At 39.7% G+C, this 15153-nt stretch overlaps 1 protein-coding gene across 7 annotated transcripts in view; it reads right to left on the reverse strand.

Annotated features, from left to right (window-relative positions):
• The window catches only part of mecom (MDS1 and EVI1 complex locus), a 135210-nt gene extending 120057 nt beyond the window's left edge, over window positions 1-15153 (reverse strand). For all 7 annotated transcript variants that reach the window (XM_088301155.1, XM_088301154.1, XM_088301151.1 and 4 more), the window contains exon 1: window positions 15029-15153. In XM_088301155.1, coding sequence (XP_088157281.1) covers window positions 15029-15065 — 37 coding nt within the window. In that variant the 5' untranslated portion in view covers window positions 15066-15153. The remainder of the gene's footprint in view (window positions 1-15028) is intronic.

Here is a 15153-nt window from a genome sequence, read left to right on the forward strand (position 1 = left end):
ATTAAAGTGGTCCAAGAAAGGACCCTTGTGAAACCTCACATGTGATCTTTGTTCACTCAGGCTCATGACTACCATGTTCACTAGTCATGTTCTTCGACAAACCTACAACTCTAAGTTAATGTTCCAATGAAATTTTTGTTCACCAGAGAATCCCTATTGCACAAAAAAAAAAACACTCGAGTGAAACATTTGGCAATGAGAAAAGGATATATTTCCCTTGTTTCTTGTTATTAAAACAAACAGAGACTGGGGTGACTGTGATGAAGTGGTGTGTGAATGTGATGAGGGCTGAGAAAAAGATAAACCAACAACCTGACTGCCTGACAGACATGCAAAAAGACAGAGACTTGACTTTGGGGACTGTTATTCTGCCAGAGAATGATGCGTACAGACAAGATGGTGTCAAAGGGCATCCCTTCCATAATGACTCATCATCACTCAGTGGCCTTCAAGATGAGTTAGCCTGCAAAAGTATGTGTGCCTGTCTTTTTGGGAGGTATGTATTTGTGTTCATCTGAATCTGTGAGAGATAGCACAGGATAAACGACTATTTCTGCTATTCTTGGCCTCTCGGGAGAAAAGAGAGACCTCTCTGTTATTTTACCACGGCTCGGGCCAAAGACTGTCACCCACCATGTCAATTTGTTCTTTCATCAACATTTGCAAAAAGGCTCAGAGGAAAACCATCAGTGGGAAGGTGAAAATAACATTCACTGAAATATGATTAATGTTTGAAAACGTATTGAATCATTGCCGTTCAAGGAAGATTGTTTTCCTTCTCGGGGTTGGATAAATACCACTGGACAACTTCTACAAGGGCAGCCATCCCAGTAGTACCACAGAAGGTATCAGGAGATCTCTGCTGTTTTTCATATATTCTTTGATTGTGTTTGTTCTTTTTTACAAGTATTACCATCCCTACGACATGAAATTCAAAAAGTGTCTAAGAATTCAATAGTCCTCCTATTCATCCATTAAGTGACTTTTTAGGGTTTTTTTTTTGTATTGGGTCAGTAATTATGTGTCATTTCTATATTGAAGACATAGCAGACTGAATTTTGAAAATCACTTGAGTTTACTGATATGATGAGTACAGCAATTATATGAGTACAACAATTGAGCGTTGGGCAGTTATAATCATTTGAAATTTACTAATTGTGTCCAATAAAAAAAGTTGTTGTAGAGGGATATTTTTCATACTTATAATTTTGTAAAATCTGTTACCGTTTTGATATAAGAGGACATTTCTCCCATACCATTTCCATGAAACTACCACAAATGCATCGAGTTTATTTTTGGGGTTCTTTCACAAATAGTCCTTCTATGTCTCTCAAGTTGTCTTTACCATTAATGCCACTGGTGGGAAGCTCATTATGTCTTTGCTATTATGTTTTTTGCAATACAACAGAGGGATCTGTGAGTGCTAGAATGTGGCAACCATTTTGCATTCAGACAATAGCAGACAGCAAAATACATGGCATTATTTGTGAAGTATGTATGAATTTGTGAAAAAGCAACTTTACCGTTTTCAAGGGCCGTTTCATGTATTTGACTGCATGTCACAAAGTTGTTGCACGTCACCTCTGTATTTGGTCAAATGTGTATTTCGGTAGAACGTTCTCATTAGTGGATCAGGTGTGTGTACACAGAAGGATTGCTTATCAATTTTTGACCTTGAGCACGTCACATTCTCTGTTTGATTATTTTTGAGTGAACATATTTGGACATAGTGTGGAATGCTGTGACTCATGGAAACGGACCAATGAGGATAAATTAAGACACCGTCACATAAAAGAAACAATGTCCAACGACTTGTTAATTCACTAAAGCGATAAAGTGCATCAAAAAACTCTGCCTATGTAACTGTCAAATCACTTGCTATATATTTAATATATATTTTAAATATATATTTTATTTTTTCTTTATGGAAGACAAAAATACGCTTATGCCACAGGTTAATAACTGACATTAAGTCTGTGAACGGCCTTCCTGTCAATGATACCATACCTTTCCCCGGCTCACTTTGCATCCTGAGTTCCCCTGATTTTCTAACCATCGAGCTTTGCCAACCCTCGGATTCTCCTATATACTTTGCCTTCGGCCCTATGCATCTTTTGTCACTGATTTTTGCTGCGACTGGCTGCTTCCAAGCCAGAGAATGATCTGCCATGCTAACCAGCTGGCTGCACCGCCCGACCCCTTTTAGATTGAACTGTCACATGTCAGCGATTAATGGTTGGGTAGAAAGAAAGTCCATACCTGTAATGCCCCACCTCATGGTGCCAAGGCAAATTCCCCACTTTCGCAAATAGAACTAGTTCATAGAGCTAATTATAGGACTCCAATGTAACAATTTATATCTTAAATTTTTATTTTTACCAAGCTGTAAAAGTCAAGTGTACAAAGAAGTACTTTACGGGTGACATCTTAGTGATAGGCAAATGTATTCCTCAACGTAAAATGATGTGCCGCATTCATGCTCAACTCAGATAAGAGTGCCTAAATTATATACTGTATATGATTATATTATATTGCAAATGTGAAATCCAAAATTCCTTTAAAATATGGCTACATATTGCATGTGTTGGCCATGTGTTTATGGGTGTAGATAAATCTTTTCTATATGTATTACTACCTCTGAAGGTATGCATACATTTTGGCCAGAGTCACTGATTGATGGGCTCTGGTCAGGGATTGGGTGCACTGAGCAAAAGGGAAAGAACAGAGAAGAGGAAAAAGTAGACGTACAGTTAAAATGTGAAATATTACATGAAATAAAATGAATAAATGTAAAGGTGAAGAAGGGCTTCAAGGGCTCACCATAATCTGTAATTTATCGAATTAGTCAAATAACAGAAAACATTAATAAACTCCCTCCAAAATTAATGTAATAATTGCTGCAGAAAAAAAACATTTGGGTTTGAAGATGGTTGGGGTCAAAAGACAGCTATGAGACATGAGAACAACAATTGAGTTTTTTCCCCCAAGGTATTTCTTGCATGATTAAGATATTATTTCGGTATTAATTTTAACAAAACACCACACCTGAGCACAAGCACTACTTCCGGTTAGATTTAAAAACATAAATGAACACAAATAGCTTAAAAATCAATTAATGAATTAATAAAGACTAACATGAAGAACACATATGTTATTTTGTTGGAAATTTGATCGATTCAAAAAGTCGGTTTTGCGGGATCACTGATCATCAGTCTCCTCTTGAGCAGGTTCAAACTGCATGTGCAACCATGCTCTATAGATTTGAAGTCTGGAGATTGTTTTTTGCAAGTCTAAAACATTCCACCTCTTCCCCTGACGAATCAATTTAATGTTTTGGAGGTTTGTTTTCAGATATTTTCTTGCAACTAGTTTTGTTATTTGGCAGACATTTCTGCTGATATCTGACTTCCTTTTGCTACTGCCATCATGTGTTAAATTATCAGTGAACCTTAGTGAAACTATCCCAGAAGAAGTTATTCAAGCTGAAGCCATGTGTTTCAAAGGTGATCTTTTGTTTCTACAATCAAGACTTTCAATCACTTTGGTGAAGGGTAATAGTTGTCTTACTTGTCCACAATTTTAAGGGGATCAGTGGGGATCATCTCTGTTCTTATTAGCAAATTCTAGCCAAGCCTTTTTCTTCTTCTTGCTAGTAAGTGGTTTGCATCTTCTGGTGTGCCGCTTCAATTTTGTTCATCAAGTCTTCTGCTAACAGTAGCTAATTTGTGATCCCTTCACGCCTGCCCTCTGGAGATTGGTACTGATGACAGTGAGGGGTGTATTATTGCTCTGCAGCAAACATTTACAGAACATAACTCTGAGTACTGTCTATGAACTGTGATTGGATGGATGGAACTGTGTGTCTAATTTGCCAAATTGCACTTGTCATTCTTCTTTAGATCTGGCATGCTTGATTCAGTTTTTTTCCGCACAAATGCACCTATGGACCTCTTATATGCACCCCTGCCTGTATTCCTCCATTTCTATTTTTCCAGGTACAATCCACATGCTTTGTGGCCAAGCCTGCTGGATATGACAGAGTTTTGTAATGTGTATTATGTACAGCTGCAAGATTGAAGGGGAATCTTTTTGACAGAAACCAAATGATTTCATCATCAAACAGCAACAAGACATTTTAGGATTGGATGGCCTTGGTGGAGATCTGGGCTCTATGGGCTGTAATTCAAGTTTTTTATTCAGTACGTGTTTCCCCGTCCTCAACACTGACAGCTGAATTAGTTCTTACCGTAAACCATAATCCGTCACTTACGCTCTGTTTGGAAGACAGGCTTAAACGCTAACATGTTCTAAAATGAGATGAGAGGGCTGTTTGGTCTGGTCTCACTGTGTCTGTCTGTTGGACAGAGTGCAGTAGAACGACATGGCCATCCTGTGTTGTACTTGGCTGCCTGTCTGCTAACTGTCAGCGCAGTATCTCCTTACACTGACGAATGTGAAGTTTCCAGACCTTTCCCAAAGCTTTCATTCCCTTGTTCCAACGCCTCATCTTGAGCAATGGTCAAGAAAACAACAGTCGCTCCACTTGCTCGCGTCGGCTCCCTCATGGGGAGTGCCAATGTAGAGACCAATGTCGAGACTAAATTTAAAGTTTTCCCTCCGAAGGGGGTGAAAAAGCGCTTGGGGGAGTTTGGTGAAAGAGATTCAGACAAAGCAGCATGCAGGAATGATAGATGAAAAATACAAGAAATGTGGTGGGAGAGAAAGAGCAGCAGAGAAGAGAAAAGGAGATAGAGAGGAGATGAAGGGAGCATAATCCTCTGAACATGTGAATATCAGACCACTAGGGGTTTGGCGGCATGTGTGAAACGGAGATAAAATCGATTAGCTTGTCCACTGACCCAGTGAGCAGTGAGGGCCCCCACCATTGCCCTGGTCCTGCCACAGCCCTGACAAAGACGTCGCGGCCTCAGCCCCGAGGGGTTCCTTCTGGATACTGAGGTGAACAAAGTGGTGCCCTCCTGTCAAACTAAAACCCTCAGGCTCCACCAAAACAACAAACTGTGCTGCAATGCTTCACTGCATCCTGATTCCACAGGGGACAGCAAAGATGTAGTTGACTGCTGAAAGAGGACACAGCAAGTCCGAACTGGTCTCAACATATACTTTATTCATGTTTCAAAAATTTTACCCGCTGCTCGTGTGTAGCTGAATGAGGTAAATAACATATAGAAACACATCAGATTAGGATGGAGCGCAGTTAAGTACATCCACCATAATAATGATAAATTACAAATCCTGTCCATTAGAAAACTGAGCATCTTTTCAAAGACATAATTTTCTTATCAAAGACATCATTTTCTCTAATTTGTGTAGGTGTACCTAATCAAGTGGTCTATTGAATTACCATTAGATCTAACGTGCAATATACTCGCCATTGGATGTGTTATTTGCTCCAACCACACAAATTAACCCTTATGATGGTGAGAAAAATGATAATACAAAATAATACGGATGGATAGATGGATGGAACACATTTCAGAAACCTGTAGGAGATGCCACATTCTAAAAACAGTTGGGGCAAAAATAACGCAAGTTATAGGTCGGTCCCTTGATGACCCAATTTGGGTTAGATTTGACAATTTGTAACAGTTCAAATATCTAATTATGCTAAAAATATATTAATGGGGAACATATTTGAGACTCAACTGTGACAACATGAGTCAGTCGTTAATAGGCACTGTATTTAGAAATTCTTGGCCCGACAAACTTCCACCTGTTGACAGGACCTGAAAGCTCTCGCTATCATTTTATCGCCTTGTTTTCCTCGCAATTTCCTCGCTCAGATCACTGGGTGAGGAGCACCTCTTTGATTTCTGGCTCATGTAGTGCATCTGACCCCTCGGGTCACTGAGTGGAAAGAAGTGGATGTGTCACCGCTACGCTTCTCTCCTTGTTAGAATAATATTTCTATGGTGCTTTTAGGATGCTAAGTCTAATCAAAACAGGACATCCTGAGGAGGGCCCTGCTCACCAGCCGCTTTATGTTTTTGTGTTTGTGGAGGAGCGACAATCCCAGGAAGCTGTGAGAAGGGTTCATCAAAGCTCTGAGTGGGGGGCCCTGGCTGCAGGATCGCTGGAATGCAGTGTGGAAAGGAATCTCTACTGTCCTATTGTTCCCTTGTTTCCTCGGTCTCATCACATGCCGGCACGTCCAGTTCACTTACAGGTAAGAAGCGCTAATCAGTCTTACATTCCTTTCTTCAGCCACATTCTTTCCTCTGCTGTGACCTTGGTTGACCAATAACACTTGTGCATGAGCACAGACCTACACCTACTGTACATCATCAAAGGGGACCCCATGAGGACAAGAACTTGGGTCTTCTTTTTTTAAACCCAGGGATTTGTGGGAGGCACGGTGTGATGAACAAAACGAGTGCATGAACCCCCAGTGGGAAAATGACAATTACAAGCTTTGTTTCAGGATGAACAGTAAACAGTTACTGCCGATTGACAAGCATAATCAACAAAGAGGATCGTGACCTCAAGGCCTAAATTAGGGGACTTCTACTTTTTAACTGATTTCTTTCTTCTTGGTATTTGTTTGTTGGTTGTTGATGAACACCGAATACAAGCTCGGTTTCGGAATTGGCCTAATGCAGACACATATTTTCACAGATGGTGATTGACTGATGTTTACTTTTGACAATCAACGGATTGCAGTAATTCTACCCTTCTTCAGCTATCCATACCACTTCAATTGAAATCCCAACAGACAGCTGCCAAAGAGTGGTAGGCCGATGTAGAGCTGTATGTTTTGAGAACAAACTCTCGATGGTATCAAAAGTCTGCATCTTTTCCGTCACTGAACCCCCAATATTGGATTGTGTGGAGTGTTCTCAAATTCCAACTGAGACATGAAGTGGACCCACTTAGGTGGATTGCTGCTGAAGTCGTTTTAAAAATTTCAGTAACAACATGCTTCGAAAGTCAGACAGCACTTCAAGAGTTCAAACCGTCGCAAAATATGAGGCCTCTGCATACTTTAGCAGTCAGATATTTACAGAGTTCTCACTCTTTTCTTGAAATTATTTTTCAAGACTTTTCCAGGACTTTCCAAGGGTTTCCAGGCTTTTCAAATAACAACTTTAAAACTTTAAAACGTTCTTAAAGTTAAGTTAAGTTCCTTTTTTAAACTCTCTTTTCAGAAACATTCAATTTGGGAACCGCTTACGTTAATTTGAAAATACTTTTGACATTTTCTTTTAAAACAGTCCTCTGAAAAGTAAATGGAAAAAAAAATAGTTTTGAAAATCCGCTTTTAAAAAGCAAATTACTAATCCATTTTCAAAATACAAGTTTGACATGAACGTGATCAGAACGGTGCTCCACAGCTTTGAAAGTCAGATCACCATTTTGATTTTGTCCTCACCTAAAAATAATTTACTGTGAGACGATGAGCACCTGTTACTTTTGTTAATAGACTAATATAAGATCTCACTTGGATGTTGACATCTAAATTACTTTTATAACTAAATCAAGACGATGGAAAGCAGCTGATTGGCTAAAGAGCTGCTAATTGGATTGAGAGAGGCCAAAGCCTATTCTAGCAAATTTGGCATCTCCACAGCCAGCTTGACTAGCCCAGGGACATATTTTCTGTTTCTGCTGTTGGACAATGGAGCAAGTAAGTGTGGCCCTGCAAAACAACGTTTTTTTGTGTGTTTTCTTTTTTGGGGGGGGGGGGGGGGGGGGGGGGGGGCTTTAATCCGAAAATTAATTTTTTGTACTTCTGCTACCATATTTCCACAAATAGTGCCATACACCAATGTCAGCAGAACAAATCAACACCTCCCTCAAATAGACACATCATGAAAAACAGGAATAGTTCAAAGATATTATTTTTCACACATGGCCATTAAAGAGCGCATTTTTTTGCCATGTAAAACAGTGTGCATGCTGATTTTGGACGTGCTTGTTTCAAAATACTCCAAGGATCATGAAATATAGTAACAGTTGCACTTCCGATTTCTTATCTTTTAGATATTAGCCGGGTCTCATGCAAGTGAGAGACAGTTCAACCAACAACATGTGCATGTGGGCCTATGGCAAGAACAGATTGTTTTTCCATGACGACAGGGGACAGAGAGAGGAGGTTGAACGAGGTAAGTGGCTTCTACTTGTGGACGAGGAACTCAAAGTGTATTTGAAAAAAAAAAAAAAAGAGAGACAATTAAAAGCATTTAAACTCATGGCGTCATCCATCACATTTCCTAAAGAACTTTTTGTTCAGGGTCACAAGTGAGCTGGAGCCTAAACCATGGAACAGGGCACATCTAAGCCTACACCATTCAGACGCATATCTATGGTGCATACCAAACACATTTTTTAACTTCACACTTGATGGCAGATACTCCAGACAACCGTTTCTTTGTAAACATACACTTTAAAAGTCTTTTTTTCATAATATGTCACCTTAAAATTGACCACTGCTCAGCCCATAGTTCTGTTGCTATCAAAAACAGCAGCCCTTACTGACACACATTCACCGTCCCTCATATCTCCATAGTCAAATTGTTTATATACTGTAATCTACAGGTAGTATTGTTTAATATTATTCCAAAAATGTGTTTGTCCAAGTAAAGGCCTCCCAGAGATAGACTTCTTCACCCATCTGCAACTGAGTAAATAAACAACCCCAGAAAACAACATTTCCCACTCCCGCCATGACTGTATTAGTATCACATCCCATCAGGTGCATGCATAGACTGCAGTCTAGAGTCCAGATGTCAACAGGAAGGCTCAAGCTTTGATCAAATCTCCTCCCCTCATCGCTCCTGTCTTGTAGGGGTGAGGGGTCACTTCTTAATGAGTTTTGTGAGTAGATTGCACATGTCGCAACTGAGAGGTGTACAGTAATCACGCACACATGGATGTACTCACTGCCGTCAGCTACTAATGTGACAGCACATCTTGATGCCCAATTTGGTCCCTCTTAATGGAAGCCAACTATCTCCCACTCCCACTTTTCAGTCACTTACTCACTCGCTTACTTATTTTAGGCTTCAGGCCAAGAAGATCTACGCAGGGAGATCCCCAAGCAGCACTGGAACATGCTGTTATCACCATGTTGGTAAAGCAATTGTTGGATAATTCCTGTTTATGGGAATGTTCCCTTTCCAGTGAATAATGAGGAAAGGGCCCATTCTTTCTGTCAACTCTCAATGAAAGGAATGAAATGCTTGGCAAGGTCTGCAGGCAAACACGTGCTACTTAATTCAACAAACAAAGCAGTACGTCGAACGAAGGCGGTATACGCAAATGTGAAATACACAAGGTGGGGTCGGAGTACAGTCTAGAGGTAATACTTAAGAGTTTAATACACGAGGGGAGAGGATGAATAAATAAATAAATAAATAGATAGCTGCGCTTCTCTGGAGAATGCCAGTTTGATCTGGGTCATAATGAACTATGTCTTTTTACCGCTTTGAGTTAGGTAGATTAAGATAAATTGCGATGCAGGAAAGATTATATAAACTGATCTCAAGAGCAACTTGGATATCCTAAAAAGGTTAAATGCAGCAATTGTCAGTATGCCATGCAAGCTCTGAGCAAATCACATTCTTAAACAACACTCCACCATCATAAAAAGAAAGTGTTCTAACTTGCCACAAAAACAAAGATTTTGCCATATTTTCTAATGTGGGTAGGAAGTTGGCGCAGACTATTGCAATTATTTTCATTAAGCAAATGCCGAGTTTTTTTTTCAAATGTCTAACTTTCCACAAATTACAGCACTTTCTTTTGCCTGGCATGGCCAACACGCTCAGCTTGATCAAACTAACTGCAAAGTAAAACACACACACAACATATCTCAAGACAACACTGAAATTAAAATGAGCAAGTTAATATTGTCAAGGTGATGCGACATAGTTGGATTGAAAACGAGGGCAGCTGATTGACAGACACTAATGGAGCGTGCATTTGTGCCACCACTGAGAAAGACCGAAAAACGATATGTTCAGACGAGAACTGTTCATTCCTGGGTGCAGAGACATTTTATAATTATATATTTTTTTAATTGCAAGAGTTTCAATAAGGTCATTGACCAAAAAGATCTGATTCCATATAGATTGCTATACTGATTTAGAAGTGCCTCAACTTCTACATTTTTCCGAGTTATGGGGTGTCACTTGCAATTGTTCGTTTTGCGTGCCAAAATATTAATTTTGAGTGAGCTTCAGCTACATCAAGTGAAATAAAAAAAAAAAGGAAGAGAAACACTGAATGATGCACTTTCAAAATATAAAATGAAAACACTCACATGGAGCATGTCACGCAAATACTGAACTAACCACATTGTAAGTCAGTCATAATATTTGATGTCACCCACAAAGTCTGTCCCTTTAAAGACACACACCAACACAAGAATACTAGAGCGTGTGTGTGACTTTTGATTTAATTAGACTTCATGAAACCAATTTATTTCTTCACATTCTCTTGCATTACGTTTTGTATTCATATTTTAGAATGCTATTTTATCATTTTCTTTTTTTAAAAGATGCAACAACAGTAAATGTGTTTTTATGAGGGATGAAATGGATTAATAGGATTTTAGTTCATTTCAGTAATGAGTAAACATAGTAACGGAATATATTAAATTTGTAAGCTAAGGTTCCACTTTCTACGCATACAGGCCATTCAGAGGATGAGCATTACTAATTACTTTATTAATCATTTTTCATTAAGAAGCAGCTATGTTATTGGTTTGTACTTGGACTGTCCCAACTTCACAATTTAAAGAAAGACAGTGAGAGTCACTCATGCTGACCTCCACGATGATGAATTGGTAACGCCTTTTGTATTGTACTGCAACATTGACATAGACACAGGAGGTAAAAACATTTAAACCGATTATCCCATCACTTTTTAAATACAAGTTTCGAAATGAGAATTCAAGAAATGTATCCCATCCCTACAATTCCTATACTATGTCAACATTATCATTTATTCACAATTTCCATAGTATGTGGACCGTATTGTCAAGAGATAAAGTGCAGATTTATGGGACGATTATCAGCAAATGTTAATTATACATGTATCTTGAGCCTTTATAAACCCAGGAAAATGTCAAAGTCATCTTTATGTTTCTACTTCCTTCGCCTGTCATGTTGGACGCTGTCCTTACCATCTTCCTCAATCGATTTATGTATAAAATGTTTCAAAAAGTCAAGAAGTGCTAACTTCACACTACCTCATCAATGAACTCGGCAGACTGCAACATCAGCAGACTTTTGAAATTATAACTCCTCAAACAGATGTCAGGGGAACATTTCAAATCAGCAAAAATGCCGGTTGTCTCAGAGCAATTTGTGATGAGAAAATGGTTGTGCGTCAAGTGTTTGATGACTGCACTGTAAACTTATCTTTACTGCTGATAATGACTTCAGCCTTGGCACCGTATTGGGCTAGACTGGGAGTGCAGACAGACTGCAAGCTTTTGTATGGACTCTCTATCTTTAACTCTGCGACCTTTAGGAGGCACACAAAAGCATAATCGACTTTTTTTTTTATTTAGAAGGAGTAACTCTCACTCATTGTTCTATGCTGGTACAATTTCCCAATGATAAACACAGAGTGGTTCCCAGGCTTGACCTGTCGCTGCATAACACCCCTCCCACCATCCATCCCTTGGTGTTCCCACACTGCCTTGTCTGGGATGTTGAAACATAACACCCCCCCGCCACCCCAATCAACAACAAAAACACACCACTTGAACATACAGACTAATGTATATTTCTGATAGATGTAGTGCACAGTGACATAACTTCGGGCACTTGCCTTCTCGCCTGAGAGAAAGGCTTTAAGAGGGCCAAAAGGCACCCTTAGAGTTGACTAGGACAAGGACTTCCATTCAAACGGGACACCATTGTAAACAAATCCCTGACCTCTTTCCTTCCCTGTTGATACACTGAAATGACTCATTAACATCAGATATTCCGTTTCTGAAAGGGGGAGAATGAAACCCGGACTCAGACAGACTGGATTGATGACAAATGACACATAAGCAGATAAAATACAATAAATGCAATACATACTTTCTTTATAACGTTACAGTACATGACTGTCAGGGAGGGTTTTTTCATGATGTTCTTAATATGTGTTACAGTAGCATATACTGCAGCTGGAGTTATGTGGGGGGGGAGAACAACAGTCGCTGTTGCACATGCGGCCATTTATTTAACTATGCAAAGTGTCAAACACAGAAAAAAAATGAAAGCACTTGGAAGGAGCAGATGCTCACAGCGAAATAATGCATAGTAAAAGGCCAACCCGAATGACTCCAAATTCTGCCGCCACGCCCCTTAAAATTAACACATGAACTCAGAATGATGCGTTTGCCTTTCCACTTATGCATTTCTCAACATTCCCTTTTATTGCTTAATTATGTTTCCATATTATTATTTTCTTAAAAAAAGATCAATGGCAATTCATTTAATTCCAGTGGAGACAGTTGATTTGAGATAAAAGTAAATTGAGTTTCAAGCTTGGTCGCCGAACAATTACTTGTAATTCAATGTACCATTGTATTTGAAACATGGATGTGGTAAGAAGGAAAGTCATTCACTGAATGAGTAATAACTTGCTTAATGTCAAATTTAAAGTCACTAATCTAACATATTGTAGCCAATGATTGTTGACCCGCTATACTGAAGCAGAGAACAAAAAGCATTTGAACCTTTGGCACCAGACAGAGCTTGCGCGCACGCGCACGCAACGTGCACACAGCGCCGCTTTTAGACAGCGAGGCCTGTTAAATGAGGTCTCTATTTCACTTCCGTGGCGCAGAGCCGCTCCCCCCTCACCTTTTAAATGGGCCTATCTATTAACCATTTTAATGAGGGAGATGCACGGCCCATTGCACAACACGAGCGGGACGACGCGCGCGCTTGTGGGACGCGCAGTTCAGACGCATTGACAGACGGACCTTTCTCTGAGTATCAAACACTGCAAAAAATTACCACTGTTTAACGTGCGCGTCTGATCAAATGCCCACATTCCTGAAGATGTGCCCGTGTTCAAACGGATTTCATGTAATTGAATCAAATAGGAGCTGCGACTTGTTGCCATTCACTGTTGACAAAACATGCGCCATTATCCAAAAAACGAGTTAATTAAAATGCAGTGTATTTGTCGGGATCTGTTGGCACTATATGGGAAGTGGACTTTAAAAAGCATCGCCACCAAACTACATTCTCCATCTCCCCAAGCCCACAAGGCACTGCGGGGTGCGGCCTGCAGATTTTGGCTATATTTAATTGGAAACCAAAGGCGCGTTTTTGTGGCGCACCGCATTCCATCTGGACGCGCGCACTCATCAGTCAGCCTCCATCAATCTCTCTTACGTTTACCACCTCCTCCGTTAAACACACAACCGTACATGGCCGTTTTAACGCACACTGAACGCATTTACCAGCAGCGCCCCTATGAGGGGTCTGGGAATTTAAATATTCACTGTTGACATTGCGCAGACCTGGCTTTAGGGGCCACTGCGGGCCCGCTCCTCTGGGGATGCACAACGTTCTCCAATTGTGATTCCAGAGAATGTAAATGTCATAAATTAGACGCTCTTAAATCCAAGCAGGCGTTTGCCAACAGAGTTCGTGGGTGAATCTATTGAGCAATTTATTTCTGACGTATACTCTCTGTGAGTTTATCTATTATTCTTGCACAATATTGGGAAAATGTCTGATATTAAACATATCATCGAGGGATGCTGCAAAAGGAATTTAGTGTCTTATTTTGAGGATTCTCTGGAGGTGCATTAATAAACTATTGTGTGTTTCTTTTAAAAGATAACTCTTAGATTTATTGTTCTCTTCGTTGCATTATAAATGATTTCGCTTTACTCATTTCTTTATCTTCAATGTCAACATTCGTTTTGGACACATATTATGCAAATTTACTTTGTATTTTTATTTGCAAATGTATTTTGTATTTTTTTTGTATGCTTTTAGGAGAAACAAATACACAAGTACAAACACATACTTTACACTTTTATTATATGAACCCAATCCCTTTTCCGGAATGTCACGATATAAATTTTCAAATTATACATATACAAATGTTGTAGACCGGAGAATGTAGTCAAATGTAAATTGAAATTGTATACTTAAAAAGTTATCATGTTTGACAACAAATAACGTAAGTATATTATAATAAATATATTTTAACAGTTGGGCGAAAAGATCAATAATCATTTATTGAAGCAACGCAATGCATAAAAATCACTTTCAATCGTAACACAACATATCAAATCACCGGCCAATTCTATTTAATCAAATCAACAATTGGGGTGTATCGAATTATTGTCATTCCACACAATGTATTTAAAACGCGCATTCTGCACGAGTCCGGTTCGACGAGGACAAAAGTAAACGACTCCGGATCCGTGCAACTAATGGCATTAAACAACCCATTCGCGTCATGCAATTTAACACTACTCAGGGCTAATACCTCGAAACTTTTACATGCATGATCACAACAAGACCCAGAGTTGTTACAAGACCATTTACCATTTCTACAGTACTAAAAACAAACTCCGCCAGAAAAAAATAACAATGCAAAAAAAATCTTCTTTCTTGCTTATTTCTGCCTGTTACTCTCCACGCACCTCTCAAGTCTTGCGAAGTGCCCTGCAGCCCGAAGCAGCACTGCATGTGCACCAGTGTGCGTCCAATGAATCTGCCCACGCACGGGGGATTTTTCCACCTCCAGTGGGTTACACGAGAGCGCCCACTACATGCAGCGTGCACGTCCAGGACTTGCAAAGTTCCACCATCGCTTCTCGCTCAACTTTTTTACTCCGGACTTTCCGCGTGACAGCGTTCCAATATGAGACCACTGGATTTTGTATTTTTTTTCGCGATACCTCAATTTCTGATGATTTACTTTATGTCCGAACTATGTCTCTCGGGAAGAAATTAAATCTCAAGGTATTGATAACAGCGAAACGTGATCAGATCTGATGATATGTTTTAAAAGTAGAAAAAAGGGATGTTGCACCTACTTGTGGCCAGTTTCCGTGCCCTGCCTTTGGACCTCATGGTGCCAGTCTCTCGGCGTGGGTTTGTTTGGATTTTTTCTCGGATCCCCTTTTCTCCCTTTTTCCCGTTTTTCCCCTCTCTTCAACGC

Source organism: Idiotropiscis lumnitzeri, chromosome 7, assembly GCF_059441095.1.
Source record: "Idiotropiscis lumnitzeri isolate Australia: NSW breed Sydney's pygmy pipehorse chromosome 7, RoL_Ilum_1.0, whole genome shotgun sequence".
NCBI classification, from domain to species: domain Eukaryota; kingdom Metazoa; phylum Chordata; class Actinopteri; order Syngnathiformes; family Syngnathidae; genus Idiotropiscis; species Idiotropiscis lumnitzeri.